Below are 22,336 nucleotides of genomic sequence, written 5' to 3' on the forward strand. Positions count from 1 at the left end.
GATACATCCTCTATCATTTAAACTGCAAAAATTAAGATTAGATTAAGACTTTTTAAAAAAAGTTCAGAGTGACAATAAGAGCACCTCTCCTTCAAAATCACATTTCTGTTAATTTATCTTGACTTTAATCATAATTTTTAGAAAGAGTGTGAATGGGTATCATACTGTTTAATGGATGATGGAAAGAGAATGGCAGCTCCTTCCTTTACCTGGTTTAGGAATGCTTAGAAATCTCTCCTCTTTCCTAACTTCTGCCCACACAAGGATAGAAACAATTTCCTATTAAAAAGTGGTGGTAATGCTAGAGATTTTTGCAGTTGTCATGACCTAATCTGAGAAGAGAACACAATTTTTAAAAAAACCTCTTGCTAGCTACAGGCTATCTGATTTGATGTCCCTAATATGTGTTCTAAAGCAACTTGTAGAATCTGAACATTGTTAAACTTCAATAAGCAACAAAGTAAGCTGAGAACTCTCCTTTTTAGGCCTTTAGAGAACATTGTGATATTATTTTGTAGCTTTAAAAGCTAGAACTTGAAACTACCAAGGGCACTTGAATAAAGTTAGAATTGATCATTTTCTTTATGAAGTTTCTAAAACACAAAATACATTCCCCTAAATCACACACTTAATAGAACCAGCCTCTAACTCAAATCTCTTTCCTATCAATTTTCAATACTTTGTACACTTCATATTCGATCACTTCATTGTTACTATTTATTCTTATATTGTTAGGCACGCTATGGTAATAACTCATTTGTAGTTCCCAATTATCTTATTAACCTCATTTTAGAGGAAGAAAGTGAGGCACAAAGACATTCAACAATTTGTCCAACGTCAACACTTAGGTTGCAGAGCCAAGCTATCAATCAGCCAGCCTGATCGCAGTTATACACACTGCCACTCCCAGTGGCAGGCACTGACTTGTTTAGTTACTGACGTCACCACTGTTGTTGCAAAAGTTTCTGATAAACACTCCTGTGCTTATTTCCCATTTCTAACAGCATCACTAGTTCAGAGGGTCTATGCATTTTAAACTCCTTTTAAACCTCAGTTCAGTAAGAATCCCAACTAGCTTGTATTCCTGATTGCCCAACTTAAAACATTTGAAGGAGAAAACTAATACAAGGTTAGATGAAGAAATATAATTAGCAACATAATAGGAGTTTGCTGAATTCTATAGAAAATAACTTAAAACTATGAAAACTATGAGGTGAAATAAGGAGTTCAGAGAGAACTACATTCTCGGGCCATCTGTTACAGATATTTAAAATCTGTACATAACCCATTAGCTCCAGAGAGTACTGCTATGTTAACATAGAATAATCTTCCTCACAACTTAGTATGTTTATATTCTGCTATATGTTTTAAAGAAAGTACTAAAGTATTTTAATACATTTCAGAAAAATTTTCATAAAAATACCTATTTCATACCAAGTTACAGGTGAATTAAAAATTATAAATATTGACATTACAGATGTTAAAACATTACCAATATAAAATTATGACAGTATTAAAAGATATACTTTTTATATTTGTAAAGATTTTAAGTATTTTATTGATTATGTTATTACAGTTTTCCCATTTTTTCCCTTTATCCCCTTCCCCCTTGCCTCTCCAACCCTCCATCATTCCCCCACCCCTTAGTTCATGTCCATGGGTCATACATACAAGTTCTTTGAGTCCTCTGTTTCCTATACCATTTTTTCTCTCTCCCTATTTTACACCTACTAATTATGCTTCTTCCCTGTACCTTTCCCCCCATTCCTCCCTTCCCCTCCCCACCAAAATCCCTCCATGTGATGTCCATTTCTCTGACTCTGTTCCTGTTCTAGTTGTTTGCTTTGTTTTTGTTGATTTTTTCTTTTCTTTTAGGTTCATTTGTTGATAGTTGTATTTGATAGTTGATAGATGTCATTTTACTATTCATATTTTTATCTTCTTTTTCTTAGATAAGTCCCTTTAACATTTCATGTAATAAGGGCTTGGTGAGGATGAACTCCTTTAACTTGACTTATCTGGGAAGCACTTTATCTCCCTTTCCATTCTAAATGAAAGCTTTGCTAGATAGAGTAATCTTAGATGTAGGTCCTTGTTTCATGACTTGGAATACTTCTTTCCAGCCCCTTCTTGCCTGTAAGGTTTCTTTTAAGAAATCAGCTAATAGCCTTATGGGCACTCTCCTTTCATCTTGCTGCTTTTAGGATTCTCTTTACCTTTAATCTTGGGTAACTTAATGATGATGTGCCTTGATGTGTTCCTCTTTGGGTCCAACTTCTTTGGGACTTTCCGGGCTTCCTAAAAGTCTATTTCACCAGACTGGGTAAGTTTACCTTCATTATTTGTTCAAATAAGTTTTTAATTTCTTGCTGTTGTTCTCCTTCTGGCACCCCTATAATTTGGATATTGGAACATTTCAGGTTGCCCCAGAGATTCCTCAGCCTCTCTTCATTTTTTGAATACTTGTTTCTTCATTCTGTTCCAGTTGGATGTTTGTTTATTCTTTTTGTTTCGAATTGTTGAGTCCTGGTTTCCTTCCTGTCATTGTTAGTTCCCTGAATATTGTGCTTTATTTCATTTTGGGTATCTTTCATTTGGTTTTTCATTTGTCAACCAACCTCAATCAGTTCTGTGAGCATTTTGATGAGCAGAGCTTTAAATTCTCCATCGATAGGTTGGCTATCTCCTCATCACTCAGTTCTCTTTCTGAGGTTTTGCTCTGTTCTTTCATTTGGGCCATATTTCTTTGTCTTGGCACCCCTGATAAGTTGTAATGGGGCGGGGTCTTAGGTATTCACAGGCAGACCAACACTCTTTGCTGTGCTATGTGCTGCCTATGGGTGAGGGGCCAGAGAGGGAACAATGCAGCTTGCCTCTAGTGCACTTTTCAAGGGACTCTTGTTTGAGACTTGGAGTTTCTCCCACTGGGGCAACCACCGTAGTCCATATCCAACTCCAAGTCTCAGTTTCCCCTTAAATCAGCCACACCCATGTGGTCCGCTGCCTTACTGGTCTGGTTATTCTGGTTGATTTTTACTTTAATTCCTTGGGTGTCGGAGTTACATGCAGTTTGATTTTCTGGTGCTTCTGGTTGTTTATTGATTTTAAATTGGTTGCTATCATCCTTTTGGTTGTGTGAGGAAGTGAAGGGCTTCTACATACGCCTCCATCTTGGCAAGAACTACCTATATTTGTAAAGATTTTCTTAAGCAAGAGTGAAAACCCAGTATTAAAAAGTAAACAGTATATTTGACTACATAAAAATGTACAACTTTAGTGTAATAAAAAAACACACACAAATGAAATTCAAAACAAAATCCCAGTATAGGGAAAATATCTAATATAGCAAATGATTAATGACACTAAAAACCAAAAACATAAATTAAAAAATGAACAAAATCATTTCCACGATTTGAAAATTAACAGAACAGGAATGGTTAGTAAACATCTGACATATTATTCACACCTGTGCTTATCAAGGAACTAGAAAGTAAAGTAATTCCAAAATACTTCTTGTCATATCAGCATAAAGAGTTACATCATTATTAATGGCAGAATGTAGGAAAAAAGGGCATTTTCATATATTGTTGATAAGAGAGTAAAAGCATCATTTTTACCCTCTTTTGGAGTACATACGAACTTTGGAAACATTATGGAGTATATTTGATAGAAAAATTAGGTACCCCCTAGGCAGAGAAACAGTTTTTCTACATGGAAAACTCTGAAGCTATACATTTATTTTTCCTATTTGATTGTTTTTATGACTTTTAAGAGGTGAGCATGAAAATAAAATATTTCTTTTCAGCTCTTTGAAGCCATTTAAAAACCAGGGAAATCTCTCTACTCTGACACAGAAGGATCACTAAAATACACTGTTCAGTGAAAAAACACAAATTGCAGAATATAAAATACATATTAGGCTCTCACTGACGTAAAAAATAAAACTAGACATGTATGTATACGAGATCTGTCCAGAAAAAGCCTAACTGTTGTTAATATAACAAGAACGGTGTGCACAACAGATGTAACCTGGCAGCCAAGGAGAGTGGACTGGAATGCACGTGCGTGAACAATGATGACTTCACTGTACCAGTCACTGGGGGACACCACTGAGTGAGCATGTGCACTGCGTGGTCATCACATTCAAAATGACCAAGAGAGCAGAGCAATGAATCTGCATCAAATTTTGCGTTAAGCTTGAATATTCCTCTGTGGAAACTATTGGGATGACTCAGAAGGCCACAGCTATGGGCAACTGGTGATTGACAGCTTCATCATGACAACACAGCCACTCGGGCATCACATCAGGTAGTTTTTTGGCGAAACATGAAATCACCCAAGAGACTCAGCCCCCTTTACAACCCAGAGTTGGAGCCCTGCAACTTCTGGCTTTTCCCAAAACTAAGATCCCTTTTCTAAGGGAAGAGATTTCAGACCTTCGAGGAGATCAGGGAAATATAATGGGGTAGCTGATAGCAACCAGAAGACCTGTGTGAGGTCCCAAGGTGCCTACTTGAAAAGGGACTGAGGCATCACTGTCCTATCTACAATGTTTCTGGTATTTTGTATCTTCTTCAATAAATGTCTCTATTTTTCACATTGCATTGCTGTATACCTTCTGGACAAACCTCATACACAAACAAGGAAAAGGTACTGACTAGAAAGTTGCACTGCAACTGTTTACAACATAGTTATACACATCAATCAAGAAACTGAGAGGGAGTAGCAAGAAAGTTGATGAAGTAGAATTTTCACATTCATTTAGTAAATTTTCTGTCCTAGTTGAATTCTTTACAGTGAGACTGTATTAAAGTGTGACTTATGAAATTAAAAAGATATAAAGTCATTAATTAGTATGCATCACTGTGTGGAAAACACAAATTATAACCGTGTTTAACACAAGTCTCACTTTTATACACTCTCACTTTCATTGTGAACAAAAATGAATATATAGTTTTATAATATCTGAATTTTTACTATGTGCTTGTGTTACTTTTATAAAGAACTTTTTTTAATGTTTTGATGCTTAAAACAGCAAGTTCTAGTTAAAAAACGGCATCCTGTGTAAGTGATTTTCCTGACAGTGCCAAGCAAGTGAGTACTGATTATTTCCTGTATGTATTATTTTAGGACCCAGAACTTTCCTGCGTTCAAGATTTTTAAGAAAGTTTCTAATGAAATAATTTTGTACTTCTAACTACATAACACATCCAAAAATTAGTAATTTGTAAATCAGAACTGTATTGTAAAATTAATTTTTTTAAAAAAACTTGTTTTCCACAGACTTGGGACCAGACTAGTTCAGTTGGTTCCTTCCAATAGATAATTGCAAATTAGATATTTACCTGGTTACAGTCAGGAAGTGACAAAACACTGAAGAATGTGCCGCCTGACCAATGCCAGGTAAGCAAGGTCTTTAAAGACTCACAGAATTTTATCATAATTCTATGAAAGAGCTTGGCTAACGTCTGAGAATCATTCATTCACTAATGATCTTTTATCTCTTAAAACATTACTTTTTAAAGTTAGCCCTACTGGGTTACAATTTACACATTAATATTTTATCAAATGATCCTATTAGAATTCACAAAGTATTTACTTTAAATATAATTGGATAGATGAATGTCACATAACAGACGTGACTGTTTGAGCCAGACAGACATGGATTTGAATTCTAGCTCTGCCCCTTACTAACTTTGAGATCTTGGACAAATTACTTAATCCTTGTGAGGTATTCTTTCCTTATAAGTAAAACAGGTATGATACCACTAAAACCGCAGGGATATTGTGAGGCTCAAATGAAAAATAATGTGTGTATTAAATAATAGTTATTATTTATTGAATACATTTTTATTGACTATGTATACAGAGATATTCACAATTCAAGAAGCATGTGGGAACTAAGGAAAACTTATCTCCTCAGTAAAACGAAGATTGTGTCTAATCCTCACCACACCTATAACAGAGGAACATTTGTGAAGCACTGTACAGCGTCTAATGTCCTAAAGATGCCACATATTGAGATGACACTGTTGCTACCTGTTACTGACATAATAGGCACTGATCATAGTTTTTAGTACTTGGTCCAATAACTGACTAAAGTCCTAACAGATCATAAAAGCAGACAAACTAGATAGTTCATCTTTCTTTTAAAAATTAATTGCACCTTTTTGTGTGTATGGCACTCAATGGACTCTTCTCTACAGATTATCGATCTTCTACATATCACTATCTTTGTGCACTTTCTTAATGTTTCATATCAACTTGCTGGAATTCCTCAAATGTTTTTAAGTAAATTGTTTGAATGTAGATAACTAAAACACCGATTTTTAAATTCCTTCACTCAAAATAGTCACTTCGCATAAACAAGACAGCACATAGTCTATGATTCATTCATGAGGTTCAACAGGAAATGCTAACCTGTGGTCACAGAGGCCAAAGTAGTTATTCTGTGGGATAATGACTGGGAAAAGGCATGTGGGAGGCCTGCTTTGATGGTATTATGTATGCTATATGCTACATTGTGTCCTGGGTGATTACAGGTGTATATACCTGTAATCACTTATTTGTAATTTAAAATTTGTTCACTTTAGTGAATGTAACAACTCAATAAAAAACAAATCTGGCTGGCATAGCTCAGTGGATTGAGCGCGGGCTGTGAAACAAAGCATCGCAGGTTCGATTCCCAGTCAGGGCACGTGCCCGGGTTGCAGGCCACAGCCCCCAACAACCGCACATTGATATTTCTCTCTCTCTCTTTCTCCCCCCCTTCCCTCTCTAAAAATAAATAAATCTTAAAAAAAAATCTATACTTCGCCCAAAGATGTAATGGCTTTCCCTCATCTAAATTTGTCACATTTTGTTTTCAAGTTATTTTTCCTTAAAGCTGTACAAAATTTTCCTTTGTAATTCCAAGACCAATACTGCATGATTTCCACCACCCCAGAATCACCCCATAAATATAGGGTGGGGCAAAAAAGTAGGTTTACAATGGTGAGTATATTAAACAGTTTATTCTTGTATTATTACTTTCCATATGAATAGTTGTATACTTTTCTATGCAGTTCTATGTTACAAGAATTAAATGAGTTAAACTATAAACTACAAGATAACTGAAAGCAGATTATATCTACATCAAATGCCTTTAATATAAATCATCATGTCTAAATCAAATTTTAAAATTAACCTTATTCTAATGATGAACATATTCTTTTATTCTCCTTTAACTCTTCAATCTGTAGGCTTTTTGTCTAGGAAGCACTTTATATGCTTTTCTATTCTAGATGATAGCTTTGCTGGATAGAGTAATCTAGGTTGTAGGTCCTTGTTTTTCCTCACTTTGAATACTTTTTGCCAATCCCTTCTTGCCTGCGAAGTTTCTTTTAAGAAATCAGCTGATAGTCTTATTCTTGCTGCTTTTAAGATCAAGGTAGAGCTAAAGGAGTTCATCATTACCAAGACATTATTACATGAAATGTTAAAGGGATTTATTTAAGAAAAAGATGATCAAAACGATCAAAACTATGAATATTAAGAGGGTAACAGATTCACAACTTACATTAACCACTGAAATCCAAAAGAAAAAAGGAAAAGGAAAAAAACAAACTAAGCAAACAACCAGAACAGGAACAGAATCATAGATATGGAGATCATTGGAGGGTTATCAGCTGGGATGGAGGAGGGAGGAATGGGGAAAAGGTGCAGGGATTAAGAGGCATTAATTGGTAGGTACAAAATAGGGGGATGTCAAGAATAGTATGCGAAATGGAGAAGCCAAAGAACTTATATGTGTGACCCATGGACATGAACTTAAGGGGGTGACTGCTGGAGGGGAAGGGAAAATCAGGTGGAGGGGGGCAGAGTGGGGAAAATTGGAACAAGTGTAATAGCAAAATCAATAAAATGCATTTAAAAAATATTTAGTCTTCTACACTACCTGGAATCCTTTCTTATTATTCCCTTCAATATATTTACTGACTGGAAGTATTATTATTCTTTCTAAAATAATAATTTGGCCCTGGCTGGTGTGGCTCAGTGAATTGAGTGCCAGCCTTCAAACCAAAGGGTTGCTGGTTCAATTCGCTGTCTGGGCACATGCCTGGGTTTTGGGCCAGGTCCCCAGTTTGGTGGGCGTGGGGGTGGGGGATTGGGGCATGAGAAGCAACCACACATTGACGTTTCTTTCCCTAAAAATCAATAAATAAAACCTTTAAAATAATGACTTGTTCATTTTGTAAATGTAGCCAGAAACCAATGACTCTACAATGCCCTACTCTAAATTTCTGTCTGGCATTAATGACCTGCCAATGTGAGCCTGAAGTTCCTTGGAGGTCTTGCCTCCATGAACTGGCTCAGCTGGTTTGTTCACATTTATACCTTTCTTCAGCCAGCATGTTCTTTGTCAATATCATTCTTTCTGCTTGGATTGACTTTTCTTTCCATCAGAATCCTAGCCACTGGAATTTAAGAGCCAATTCACAAACTTCCTCCCCCAACTCATAAACTAAGTATACCCTATTTGGAATTGTTTTGTCTTCTGAATCCTTACCTCCTTAAATGTAGTAACTGTGTTTTTCAACTAGCCTTTAAACTACTTAAGAGTAAGGATTATCCTATTTCTTGTTATCTCCCAAATGCAATTAGTACATGGGTAGTGACATAAAAAGAACAAGACATGTAACCTTAGATATTCCTAACCTTACAAAGACATAATTTCTTCACTCTTTAAACAGAGTAACACAATCCACTCCAAAGGATTGTAGTGAGAATTAAATGAATTTCCCCAAGTGAAGTGTGTGAAATAGTTCCAGACAAACAGCACAATATGAAGTGTTTGCTTTCATTATCACCACCACCACCACCACCATCATCATCATCCAAAGTTTTAAATCCAGGAATAAGCTGAATTAGAAGACCTAACTCAGGTTGGAGAGGTAATGGAAGGAAATTTGAAAAAGCTCCTTAAAGGAGTAAACAATTAAAGGAAAAAGGTTGTGGGCAAAGGAACTGACATATGCAAAGAGAAGGTTTTAAGTAACTTGACAAAAGTACAATGTCTTAATGAAATAGTGGTGTTTTTTCACAGAATACAGAAAAAAGAACCTAAATACTAAAAAGTTGTCCAGTATCAGAAAAGCGAAGAACTGAGTCCAGTTAAGATACTGTCCTTTCCTGAGCGGGCAGAACCAGCCTTCCTGTTTATTGATGCAACTACTAACACCTGACGTGATGATTTTCACCCGACACACTGTGCTGTTAATTTCAAGCTTGAGGGAAAAGATGCTGAAGGTGAGTTTTTTTATTTTTAAGTTGACCCTTCTGACCTTTATAATCCATTTATTCACTATCAAAAAGACACAGGAATACTGTCCATGGTTCTCACACTGAACCTTTGTTTAGTCAGAGAGACTCACCTGACCCAGGAGTAATAAGAGGCCCCTCTAATTCAAGTGCCTCATCTTCAGACTGGTCATCCAGCTTTTTCTTTTTTTTCTTTGTTGGATCTCTGGGCTTTTTCAAGAGAGAAAGTTCTTCAGGATGTCTTATATCTGTTAAGATAAGAAAACATTTAACTAGAATAACAAAATATAAATACTTTACACACAGTAAATCCATCTATTGATTTCAAAATAAGAATTTATAGTTTACTTCAGTGTATGTGTGTTTGCTTTGCCACATATTAATGCCATGCAAAAGGCTGAAATATGACATTTTAAAAAATCTAATGTACCCTTAATTCATATCTAATAAATACAGTGACCTCAAAGTGTTAAGATAATGATCTATGATACAAAAAGAAATATCAGAATTCTTATACATTTTAATCTAAAAACCATAAGAAATTAAGCTTTACTTATTCAAACTTTTCTGCCTTGTCTCAAATGGCTACAAGTTTCTGTGTTTATTTATTTTCATGTGAAGAATCTGATTAGAGGCAAAATAGTTAAATGAAAGTAACAAAGGAATTAAAGACAGTTCAAATGGGTATATATTACATTACATATCACATATTGGGTTGGACAAAAAGTATATTTAGTTTTTTTCTGTGAAATAAAAGACACATTTTTCATTTTCACCAATAACTTTATGGATTTTGATATTTTAAGTATGTCAGCTCTCTCCCGCATGGTATAATGTTGACTGTCCTCACTTAATGTCTCGATATGATTGCTGTTAACTTCAACTTGTATATGCAACCATGGAGCATTGTCCAGCAACAAATCTCCAGTGCCAAACTTTGCAAAAACACTTTTGACATGTTTGATCAATCACATACCTTCTCCATACACTGTACAAGTCATTTTGCATTTCCCTTGTGTTTTTCCCTTTCTTGAAATAATAAAGCATAATGACAGAAATGTTGCTTATTTTCTTCCATCTTCAATATTAAAATGGCTACACAAAAATTCACCAATTTTAGTAAGTTTTTTAAAAAATGCATGCTGATATGACAGCTGTCACAATACACTCTAACAAGATTGTTTTGAATGAAATTAAAGACAACTAAGTACTACTATAGCCATCTTATGGAAAACATTAAATGAATTTTTGGGCCAACCCAATATATTACCATTTCCATGAATTCCCAAGAATTGTTAACAAGTCAATTCTTCCCAAAATGAGGTCAAGACTCAATGGAATCCTATTCAAAATTCCAACTTGCTTTTTTGTTAAAGTTGACTGTAAAATTTATATGGAAATCAGAACAATCTTAGACTACTCAAGGCAATTTTTAAAAAGAATAATAAAGTTGGAGGACTTATACTACCTGATTTCAAGGCATCAAAAAACTACAGCAGTCAAGACGGTGCAATTATTGGCTGAATTGTAAGACATACAGATCAAGACAACAGCAGAGAAGGCCCATATATACGTGGTCAATTTCTCTGAACAAAGGTGCCATGGCGATTAAAAAGGGAAATCTCAACAGTGCTAAACAAGGGTCATATTTAAAAAAAAAAACAATAGCCTTCACCTAACACAATATGCAAAAATTAATTCTAAATGTATCACAGACCTAAAAGAAAATATAAGTAGACAAAGATTTCTTATATAAGACACACAACTCACATAAAAACCTGCCCTTTATTATTTTTTTTTAAAAAAGCCAAAACGAAAAACTTACTCTTTGAAACGATACTGTTGAGATAACAAAAAGTCAAGCCATATACTAGGATTAAATTTTCACAAAACATATACATACATATTATCTGACAAAGGACTTATATCCAAAATAAAAAGAACACATACAGACCAATGTGGTAAAAATTTGGACAAGCACTTTGCCAAAGAGTACACAGAATGGTTAAGCAACAACACATGCAGAGATGCCCAACATTACTGGTCAGGAAATACAAATTAAAAACATGAAATAGCATTATACATGCACCAGAGTAGCCAACATTATTATAAGACGGTTAGCCTGTACTGGTGAGGATGCAGAGGTGGAACTAGAACTCTCACACCCAGCTGGTGAGAATGTGAAATGAGCCTTTTGGGGGGGGGGGCAATTTATTCATTGTTGATACTATTACAGATATCCCCCATTACCTCCCACTTTGCCTACCTCCACCCAGCTCCTGCTCCACCCCCAGCAATTTATTATAAATTTAAACATATACAACTCAAACACTCACTCCTAGTTATTTACTCTAGAACATGGAAAACACATTTGTAATATGGGCTTCATGTGTAAAAGCCCAAACTGGAATAAGCTGAATAGATAAAGTATTTCCATGGCAGTGGAATACTCACACAATGGAACACAACTCATCAGTAAAAAGCAGCAAACTACCGATACATACAATAACATATGTATACCTAAACCAAACCACTGCACCAAGTGCGAGAAGCCAGTTAGAAAAGGGTATAAGGGTATATACTATATGATTCCATTCATAAAATTAAAAGAAATGACGACAAATCTATAGTGACAGAGCAGATTGATGGTTGTCTGGCTACAGTTTCAGGGCTGATGGAAATGCTCTGTATCCTCATTATGGTAGTTTCACAGATGTAAACATCTATCAAAATTCATCACACTGTGAATTTTAAATAGGTTCAATTTATTTTTTCCCAAAATTATTATACCAAAATAAAGTTAATTATTAAAAAACGTAAAGAGAGGAAGAGCCAAGGGGAGAGAAAGAAGAAGGGAGAAGCCCTGGGTCTAAACATCGTAACGTCTGACAGCACCACACTGTATGTCAGAATATGAATCGAATGGACAGCAAAATACAAATCACTGCATAACTAAGGCTAGAGACTGCTAGGTCACTAGTTCAAAGTTTTATACCTGGCAGTTTGTACCTTCTGAAGCCCACAGTATCCACTAGTTGAATCCAGTATTATAAATTCAGAAAGCTTTTTGTTTGTAGGGAACCTGAAACTAGGATAGACCATATTGCTGCAGGGCTCAAAGGTAGAAGAAGCACATAGCCAAACCACCTGGATTTAAATGTCAACTCCACTACTTAGTAGCTGTGCGACTTTGGGCAAGCTACTCAACCTGTCAGTGTCTGAGTTTCCTCATCTGCACAGTGTGAATAGTGCAACTCAGGAGCCTGCAGTGGAAATTAAATGATTCACACGGGAAAAGTTCCTTGAACAGGGCAGGCACATAACAAGTACTTTAAGTATTAGGTATTAATGCTTTGCTTTAACTTTAAAAAATACGCAATAATTTGGAAATTACAAAAAGTATAAATAATCAAGACCTTTAAAACCCGTTCTTAAAAAATGGAATATGACTACGTAAACAAGTGATCTTGTTAATAGATGTATAAAATTCTACTGTGTGGATATATCATAATTTAACCATTCTTCTAATATTGTGCCACTTACAAATAATAGTTATACAAACACCTATGTACACATTTTCCCACATTTTATTTCTTTAGGAATTTACTGAAGTAGAATTACCAGATCAAAGGTTATAATAGCTTCAGGGCAAAAGTGAACAGGATGGGCATGTTATTTTTTAAAACTTGCTTATTTGAAAAATAGTACATTCATCTCCTTGTTTTATTTTACATTTCTTTGATTAGTAGTCATGTACATTTCCTCAAGGATTTTTCAGACACACACACACACACACACACATTTCCTTCTTTTGCTCATTTTTCTATTATATTTCTTCAAATCAAAGTTAATTTGCATGTAAAAAATTAACAGTGAAAATTACTGCAAACAATTTAGGACTTTAAAAAATTTTTATATACGGCCCTGGCTGGCGTAGCTCAGTGGATTGAGCGCGGGCTGCGAACCAAAGCGTCGCAGGTTCGATTCCCAGTCAGGGCACATGCCTGGGTTGCAGGCCATGACCCCCAGCAACCCCACACTGATGTGTCTCTGTCTCTCTCTCTCCCCCCCACCTCCCTCCCTTCCCTCTCTAAAAATAAATACAACAAAATCTTTAAAAATTTTTTTATATATACTTTATCCCATGTTTAAAAAAGAAGTCCAAAAAAATCTTTGAATAGCTATATGGGTTTCTTTGTTTGTTTCTCTCTTGGTTATTTGAATTTTACCATTAGGAACACTCCCCTTTTTTACTGTTGTTCAAGTACAGTTGCCCTCACCCCACCCACCTCCCACCCTTGATCCTACCCCCCTTTGGCTCTGTCCATATGTGCCTTATATATGACCATTAGGAACACTCTGATACACATTAAGTTTTTGTTTTCTGTATTTTACAGGATATCTCTGGGGGGTATTTTTTGAAACATAAAAATAGAATTACCAGAAAAACTGTCCTGAACAGAGAGCTTACCAGGCAGTACATGAACATAACCACTTTTTAATTACTAATATATTTGGAGTAAGTACATCTTAAGGACTAAACAGCAGAAGTCAAGTTAAAAATAACTATTTCTTAAACTGTATTACTTTCTCAAAAGTTTCTACCTATAGCTGGTTTCTTTTTAAAGTTAAAAATAGGCCAGCATATCCTTAACCTAAAGTTATATAATTAAAAAGCAAGTATTTTCTTCATTCTTATATATCCAAGGTATAAAGAAGTTAACCCATTGATCCTCACATGTAATTTTTGGGGTTTGATGCATTAGCACTAATTGCTGATTATGTAGATTCAGAAACTCTTAAGCTATTTCAGGTATATCTTTTGAGCCATATTATCTAATTAATAAAATCAAATCATCATTTTTTCAACTACTTTGAAAAGAAACAGATTCAACATTCTAAGAGACCTAGTGGTTTATGAGCTGCACATTAGTGTGACCATGCTAAATAACTCTCAGTGCACCTACAGTTTTAAATGCCATCACTGCCCATGTCGGGAGAATACTCCACAGCGAGGTGACAAGCTGAACCCTGTTCAATGCAAAGCTTCCTAGGGCAACAACTGACAGACATTTGAGAAAGGCCTCTGTGGTAAGAATTCTAGAGCGATCCCCTTAAAATCCCTGTCCCTGAGTGTACAGTCATACACTCACTGATCAAGGAACTGCTGTGAAGAGGATTTGCAAATGGAATTAAAGTTATTAATCGAGGGGTTTTAGGGAGAACATCCTGGATTGTTTGGGTAGGTCTAGTGAAATCACATGAGGCCTTCCTTCCAAATAGAAAAGGAAGAAGAGAAAGGCAGATGAGAGATGGGACAGAGGGAAAGGTCAGACAGATTCAAAGACTAAGAAGGACGGGTGTGCTGTTGCTGGCTTTGAAGATGGAGGAAGGGGACCACAAGCCAAGGATTCAGGGCCTATAGAAGCTGAGAATCACCTCTGGCAGACAAACCAAAGGGAACTTCAGTCCTACAACCACATGGAACCAAATTCTACTGCATGGAATTCTTTCTCAGAGCCTTTAGGAAGAAACACAGCCTCAAAGACACCTTAATTTCAGCCTCATAAAACATTAACCATAGGAACCAGCTCAGCCATGCTGTGCTGTAACTTTTAACCTACAGAAACTGTGAGATAATAAATTTGTGTTTTAGGCTGCTAAGTTTATAGTAATTTGTTATGGCAGCCATGGAAAACTCAGAGATTCTAACATATAAGAAGCCAAATGAAAAGAAAAAGAAAAAGAACTAAGGGAAACAGAACTAATACAGAGAACAAAAGAATAAAACAAAAATTAATTACAATTCTCAGAAAGGTAAGATAATCATATCTATGGGGAGTCCTTGACTTTCTTCTTCTTTTTTTTACTATTTTGTTGTGGCTAATTTAAATAAAGCCTACAAATCTGAGATGTGTTCATGAATACCTGGGTAACAAATATCCAGATAAAAATATACTGAAAATTAAAACTGATATCCATAATTGTAAAAATATAATAGAAGAGAAATAAAGTCAGGTAACAGGATCGATCCAAGAACAAAGTCTAATTACCAGTAGCAGAAAGAACGGAGAAAACAAAGGAGGGGGAGAATTGGGTCACATTACTGTGAAATTTTAAATGGCAGGAAAAAGATCCTGTAAATTTCCAGAGAGAAAAAAGCGGTCTACAAAGAAAAGATGAAAATAAAATTTAAGAACACTATCAGAATTACTAATAGCAACACTGGAAGCTAAAATACAACTGAACAATGACTTCCCAATTCTGGGGGTAAATAATTTTCAACCCAACGATTCTACTGAAGGTCAAAATGAAGACATTTTCAAATATAACATCTCAAAAACTCACATCCCATTCACCTTTTTCTTAGTACAGTGATGGAGGACATAGCCCACCAAAAATGATCAAAGTCGAGAGAGAGGACAATCTCTTTGGACAAAGGTGAAGGAAGTCCTGGGGTGACTGTGCACCTTGGCCTAGAAAACATCCACCCCAGATTACTGGAGCAGGATGAAGAGGCTTCAGAGTATCTCCAGGAAAAAAGCAGGGAGGTGAGAGATTATCATCAGATTATGTATTTGATCATGTAGAACAATCAGCAAGAGATATTGGTTGAAAACTAGCAAATGGTAAACAAAAAGGCATATGAGAAAGGGTAAGTAAAAGTATACACTTTGGTTCAGGAAGTAAAAATATTTACCTTGTTAAAATGTAAACAATGGTACCAATTTAGCCAAAAATTACAATAGTTATAAAAGGGGGGAAAGCTGAGTAAAAAGAAATGAACAAATATCTAAAACTAGTAAATCTAGAAATAACAGTATAAGCACATTATTTAAATAATGTAACTAAATATCAGAAACACTAAAAAAAAGGAAAAGTGGTAGGAAATGTGATTAGGGGAATGCCTTTTTAACTTTAACTCTGCATCTATTGCTTTGATAAATTTTTTTTTTAATGCTCCTGCTTACTATGTCAAGAATGTATTGGAACAAACAAGGATGGATAAAGGAGACTGTCTGGGATGTTGTTGAATCTAAGGATGGTGATGTGGTCTAGCTGAGAAGTGGCAGAGGTGGAAAGATGTGAAAAGATTCAAGATATATCTTGGGAGGCAAAATTAACACTGCTAGGTGACTGATAATATACAGATGAGGAGGCGATGCTAAGAATGACTCCCAAGTTTCTAGTATGTGTTATCTGGAATGGTGGTACATTTTGCTGCTATGGAAACTTCTAACTGACAGAGTAGGGGAGGAGGGAGCACAGAGATTTAGTAAGGAATACTATGAGCTCAGTTTTGAACATGTTCAATTTGAATGTCTCTGAAAGAAATGGTATTATTATTATAAATAGTGTTTCAGTGAGCAAATGATGACTTCCAAAAAAAGGTATATGGCTAGGAAAAAATATCAAGGATAAATAAAAAATGGAGAGTCTGAACTAAGATGGAGTACAGGGACTTGATTTACCCTCCTGCATTAATTAACTGATAAGAAAGGAAAAGAAAGGTTTTCAGATATTAGACAAGCAGCATAAGAGAAGAGAGAGAGAAAAAAAAAAAGACCTGGACAAGCCCTTTGAGTGTACCAGCTTACAGCCCAGTAGCAGTGCAGTGAGGGGTGGGGGACGCAAACAGAGCCTTATCTTACTGATTTGAGAGATCTGAGACAGAGTTCAGGGAGGCCAAGAAATAGCTGGAACTTATGGGTCAGAGTACTGAAGAGAAGGTAGCTCCACGGAGAGCTGTGGAGATCTGCACTTAACTGCTGGAATCTGGCTGAATAGTAATCTGTGCATTTGTGAGAGAAAGGCCTCCTTGCACACAGGTACAGAGAAGAATCCCCAGAAGGAAATCAGCCCTAGACTAAAGGCACTTCTAGACCTACCCTAACACAGCTTAAAAGCAGGATCCAAGTGATTCCAACTAATCTGAACATTGACCAGAAAAACTAGCAAACAATACTTAAAAAGAAATCCAGCCACCAACAATGAAAAATGTAATAGAGTCCAGTATTCAATCAAAATTACCAGGCATAAAGGAGGTGGGAAATATGATCCCTTACCACAAAGGGGAAAAAAAGAAAAGTAAAAAATAGAAATAACTATGAGTGACAATATGGATGGACCTTGAGAATATTATGCTAAGTGAAGAACAGCTAAAAACCCTATGATTTCACTCAGTTGGGTGAATACCTAAGAACATAATTGCTGAATCATATGGTAAGACAATGTTTAACTCTGTAAGAAACTGCCAACTCTAACAGAATTTTTTAAAAAACTGGACATCACTACATGCAAAAAGACCCAGACTTTTCCCTTTCACAAAAATTAACTCGAAATGTATTACAGGTCTAAATATAAAATGGAAAACTATAAAACCCCTAGATGATAACATAGGAAAAAATCTAGATGGCCTTGGGGTTGGCAATGACTTTTTAAGATATAAGAAAAGCATAATCCAAAAAAAAGTATCTGATAAGATGAAGCTCATTAAAATTAATTTCTGCTCCGTGAAAGAAACTGTCAAAGGTAATGAAAAGACAAGCCACAGACTGGGAAAAAATATCTGCAAAAGACATATCTGATAAAGGACTGTTATCCAAAATATATAAAGAACTTTTAAAATTCAACAGTAAGACAACAAAAAACCTGATTAAAAAATAGGCCAAAGACCTTACCAGACCTCACAAAGGAAGATGTACAGAGAGCAAAGGAGCCTATGAAAAGATGCTCCACGTCATATGTCATTAGGGAATTGCAAATTAAAATGAGACACCACCCCCCATTTATTAGAATGGCCACAATGCAGACCACTATCAATACTGATCGATACTGGCCAATTGGTAACAATTTAGAGCAACAGGAACTCTTGTTCATTGCTGGTATAAATACGAAATGGTACAACTTTGGAAGACAGTTTGGTAGTTTCCTACAAAACTAAACACATTCTTACCATCTGATCCAACAATTACATTCCTTAGTATTTACCCAAAGGAGCTGAAAATTCCTATTATGTCCACACAAAATCCTGCACATGGATGTTTACAGCAGCTGTATTTACACTTAAGTAACTTGGAAACAACCAAGATGTCCTTCAACAGGAGAATGTATAAACTGTGGTACATCTAGACAATGAAATATTTTTTAGTACCAGAAAGAATGAGCTGTTAAGCCATGTAAAGACATGGAGAAAACTTAAATGCTAAATGCCTATTATTAAATGAAAGTAACCAATCTGAAAAGGCTATAAACTCTATGATTCCAACTGAAAGACATGTTGGAAAAGGCAAAACTACAGAAACAGTAAAGAAATTAGTGATGCCCAGGACTGGGGGTGGGCAAGAAGAATAGAGCATTACTAAACAGGCAATTCAAAATAGAAGAAACAGATTAGATGACCAGTAAAGATATAAAAACATACTTAAGTTTATAAACTAAAATGAAATTGTCTGTATTTTTTTTGCTCAGAGAAGCAAACACTAAAAACTGACAACTCAAGTGTTAGTGATGATTTGGAATGAGGGGCTTTTATACATTGAGGGTTGGAATGTAAATTGGTACAACCACTTGGGAGAGCAATTTGACAGACTGTGAAATAAATTATGTATCCACTTAAAACAATTCCACTTCTCACTTAAACACTCAAGAGAAGTTCCTGCACCCACGTTCAATAGAAGTAACACAGCAATGGAAGTAACATATATTATTTTGGGGTATATAATCATACATAGATATGAATATATGTGTGTGTTGATGTATTTTAAAAGCACTGGGAGGATACACACTAAATTAATGACAGTTGCTTTTTGAAGAAAATTAAGAGAATGTAACTGAAGAACTTCACCTATATTACTGACTTACCAGTTTGACAAAATGATATCAAATATTAAATTACCTGAAATTTTCTGTATTTAAATTTTTCCTTAAAATTCTGTTTAACATGAGAACCATTATTATTTCAGAGTCATTAGATCAAAATAGTTGTGTCAATCTACCTGTATTTCCCTCAATCTAGAAATTTTCAAACTTTTTCATGTCATGACATACATAAACTGGCTAGTACAATTCTGTGGCACACCAAAAATATATTTTTTGCTAATCTGCCCCCCCCCCCGCCCCCAAAAGTAGGTAGAATTAGGTTTAGCTTTGATTCATTCACCTGGACAACTACTATTGTGTTGTCATTTTTTTATCTGACAATCTAAGGGAAAAGAGGTCAGTATCCCTGACTGAATAGTGAGGCACTGCATGTTTTAAAAGTTCTTGTGGTGCATCGGATGAAAACTGCTGCCCTAATCTACAGCACAATAGAGTTATATACTAGTGGTAAAGACAACAGTTCACATTTTCTCTGACAGTTGAATACTTCCAGTCACATGACACAACTGGGTGAGCCAAAATTAATCCACATCTCTTTTTCAGAGAGCATGGATAGAATCGCTGCAAGAGTGTTCAAATTGTAGACTGGCTAAGGAAGACAACACTCATGGTCATTTCCTTAGAAGCTGTGTCAGGCCTTTAATGAAGGAAGTGACATAATCTTCCTGAATCACTAAAATCCAGTAGTGATTTATATGTGAAGGAAACACTGCAAAAACTACATCCCTCTGAAAATAATACCTGTTTCCTTCTTGTTCTCTTCTCCTTCCCATAAAAATATGTCATCAGAATGAAGTATTATACAACAATAAATACCTGATGTACTTCTAGTAAGGAAAGAATCTCTACTAGATTCCTCCTGTTCCACCTTAACCCAATACTTCTTACCTTAAAGTAATATAAAAAATTTAAAGAACAAAGTAAAAATTTCAAATATACACATGAACACACAGAGCTTAACCTAAGCCCTATTTCTTGAGATAAATGTCAGTGATCAGTCATATTATACATACATCATATAACTCATACTTTCATGAAGAATTCATGTAATACTTACTAAAAGTCTTACAGATGTCAGAAACAGCTTTGAAGACTCTATCAGAAAAATTCACTTTCACTTTCACATACTTCATGTTGGGAAGTTGCAGGCGAAGCAGTTTGTGCTGGGGGGTGAACTGAAGCTTAGCATCTGCCTGAATGCCGTACTTATCCAAGGTCCAGTGAGTCTTAAGAAGCCAAGTTCTCTTCTTTTCCCACCAGAGAGCGTGGTCAGACCAATCTTTTTTTACGTCTATTTAAAAAAAATGAACAAATAAAACACTTAAAAATCATCCCAACTACACTGAGAGAAATTAAAAGCAGAAAACTAAATAATTGTTATACAAACAATTAAATACTAAGTGCCCGTTATGTGATAGATACAAAAGAAATACTAAAAAGCCAAGGGAACACCCTCCCGCCCTGGAAGGCTATGAAGTAGCTAAGGCAAAATACACAAGAACACTAATAATGCCTGAATTAAGTACAATGTGGGAACTCATGGGTGACAGAGTATTCTCTGCAGCCATCTGAAGAACAAAGACAAGCCTGGGGGCAGAAATCTAAAGGATAAATAATGAAGTGGACAACATTCTGATAATAAAGTAGGTAAGAAGGCTGAGGTTTGTCAGGCTACAGAAGCGTGTTAAGGTGAGTAAGGAGGGGTGAAAAGATACGGCACCAGAGTGAACAAAAACCAACAGCTTAAGTGAAATAGACCAAGGGGGAAAAACACCCATGAGTAACACTATAACCTAAGAGAAAAAAACAAAAAAACAAGAAACACCTACATCCCACCCCACACAAGGTCCCAGATACACACAGTTGTTTGCATGGAAAAAAACATGCAGGGGACCTGCAAGAAGCAACCAATCAATGTTTCTCTCCCTCTCTTCCCCTTCCTAAAAATAAATTAAAATAAAATCTTAAAAAAAAAAAGCATAGATAGCCCAGGACAGGAAAAGACACAGTATTTTTCCAACCATAAGATGCACCTAGGTTTCAGAAGAAAATAGGGAAAATTTGTTTGAAGCAAAAAACGTGGTAAAATATTTAATAACATAAATATTTCACCAATGTAAATGTAAACAGAACTCAACAGCAGCATTAACAACCATTATGACTTCCAAATGGGGAGGGGTGCATCTTATAGTTTGAAAAATACAGTAACTCTTGCAAAGAATGACAGTAACCACTACAGTTAGGCAAAGCTGAACTGAATTAACAGTAGGTAGGTATGAAATACTTTCTTTCCAACACTTCAGTCCAGTCACTTCTGTGGTACTCGGGTACTGATTCAACCATTAAGGAAGCGACATCACATCACATGTACTTCCAGTAGGGGCAGAAGGGAGGGAAAAAGCTGTGCTCTGTGATGATGATGATGATGATGATGATGATGATGATAAGAAGTAGTAGTAGTGTTAGCAGTAACAGTAGTAGGAGTAGTAGTAGTTGGTAAACACTGAGTTAAATCATTTGGGTTCCCCCAAAAGGCAAACCTGAGGTAAGAACTTCGGTGCAAAGAGCTTATCTGGGGGACAGGAGAACCAGGAAGCACACTTGAGGGGATTAGAAAAAGTGAGTCATGGAAAGAAAGTTCTATTAAGGGTTTATTAACAGCTGTGGATACTGGAATTCACTCCTGCTAGAGACCCTTTGAATAATCATGTAGAACATGCCTTAAAATTGTCCCAGTGAGGAAAGAGAAAGCCAGGGTATCTATCCATTTCCTTGGTTGAGAGTTGCTCCCAGGGCCATTAAATTACCAGCACTTCCTGCCATGCATGGGGCTGACCACCCACAGTCAGGCAGAGCAAACTAAGAGACCCTAGTGCTTAAGCAGAGAAGACCTCAGGATCTGCACACTACAGCAGCCAGTGAACTGTGGTAGGGGAGAGGGCCTCAATAACACGTTATAAACTTGAAAGAAATGTTTATTCAGACAGACAAAACTGTACTGTTTTACAGTGGTTTCAGGACAAAAAGCAATACTGTAAAGCCATAATAATGGCAAGTCTCAAATGTGGCCCAGCAGGAAGGTGCTAAAACACAAAGGCAAAGACACCAACAAAAGGAGCTGAGTAAGCTCTTTGGAATAAGTTACAGGTAAACT

General features: G+C 35.9%; 1 protein-coding gene across 9 annotated transcripts in view; it reads right to left on the minus strand.

Moving 5' to 3' along the window:
- FERMT2 (fermitin family member 2) overlaps positions 1-22,336 on the minus strand; it is a 77,292-nt gene that overhangs the window by 21,726 nt on the left and 33,230 nt on the right. For all 9 annotated transcript variants that reach the window (XM_036010117.1, XM_036010115.1, XM_036010114.1 and 6 more), the window contains exons 3-4: positions 20,240-20,473; positions 9,414-9,548 (exon numbers count right to left, since the gene is read on the minus strand). In XM_036010117.1, the coding sequence (XP_035866010.1) occupies positions 9,414-9,548; positions 20,240-20,473 (369 nt within the window). The remainder of the gene's footprint in view (positions 1-9,413; positions 9,549-20,239; positions 20,474-22,336) is intronic.

This window comes from Phyllostomus discolor, chromosome 1 (assembly GCF_004126475.2).
Source record: "Phyllostomus discolor isolate MPI-MPIP mPhyDis1 chromosome 1, mPhyDis1.pri.v3, whole genome shotgun sequence".
NCBI lineage: Eukaryota > Metazoa > Chordata > Mammalia > Chiroptera > Phyllostomidae > Phyllostomus > Phyllostomus discolor.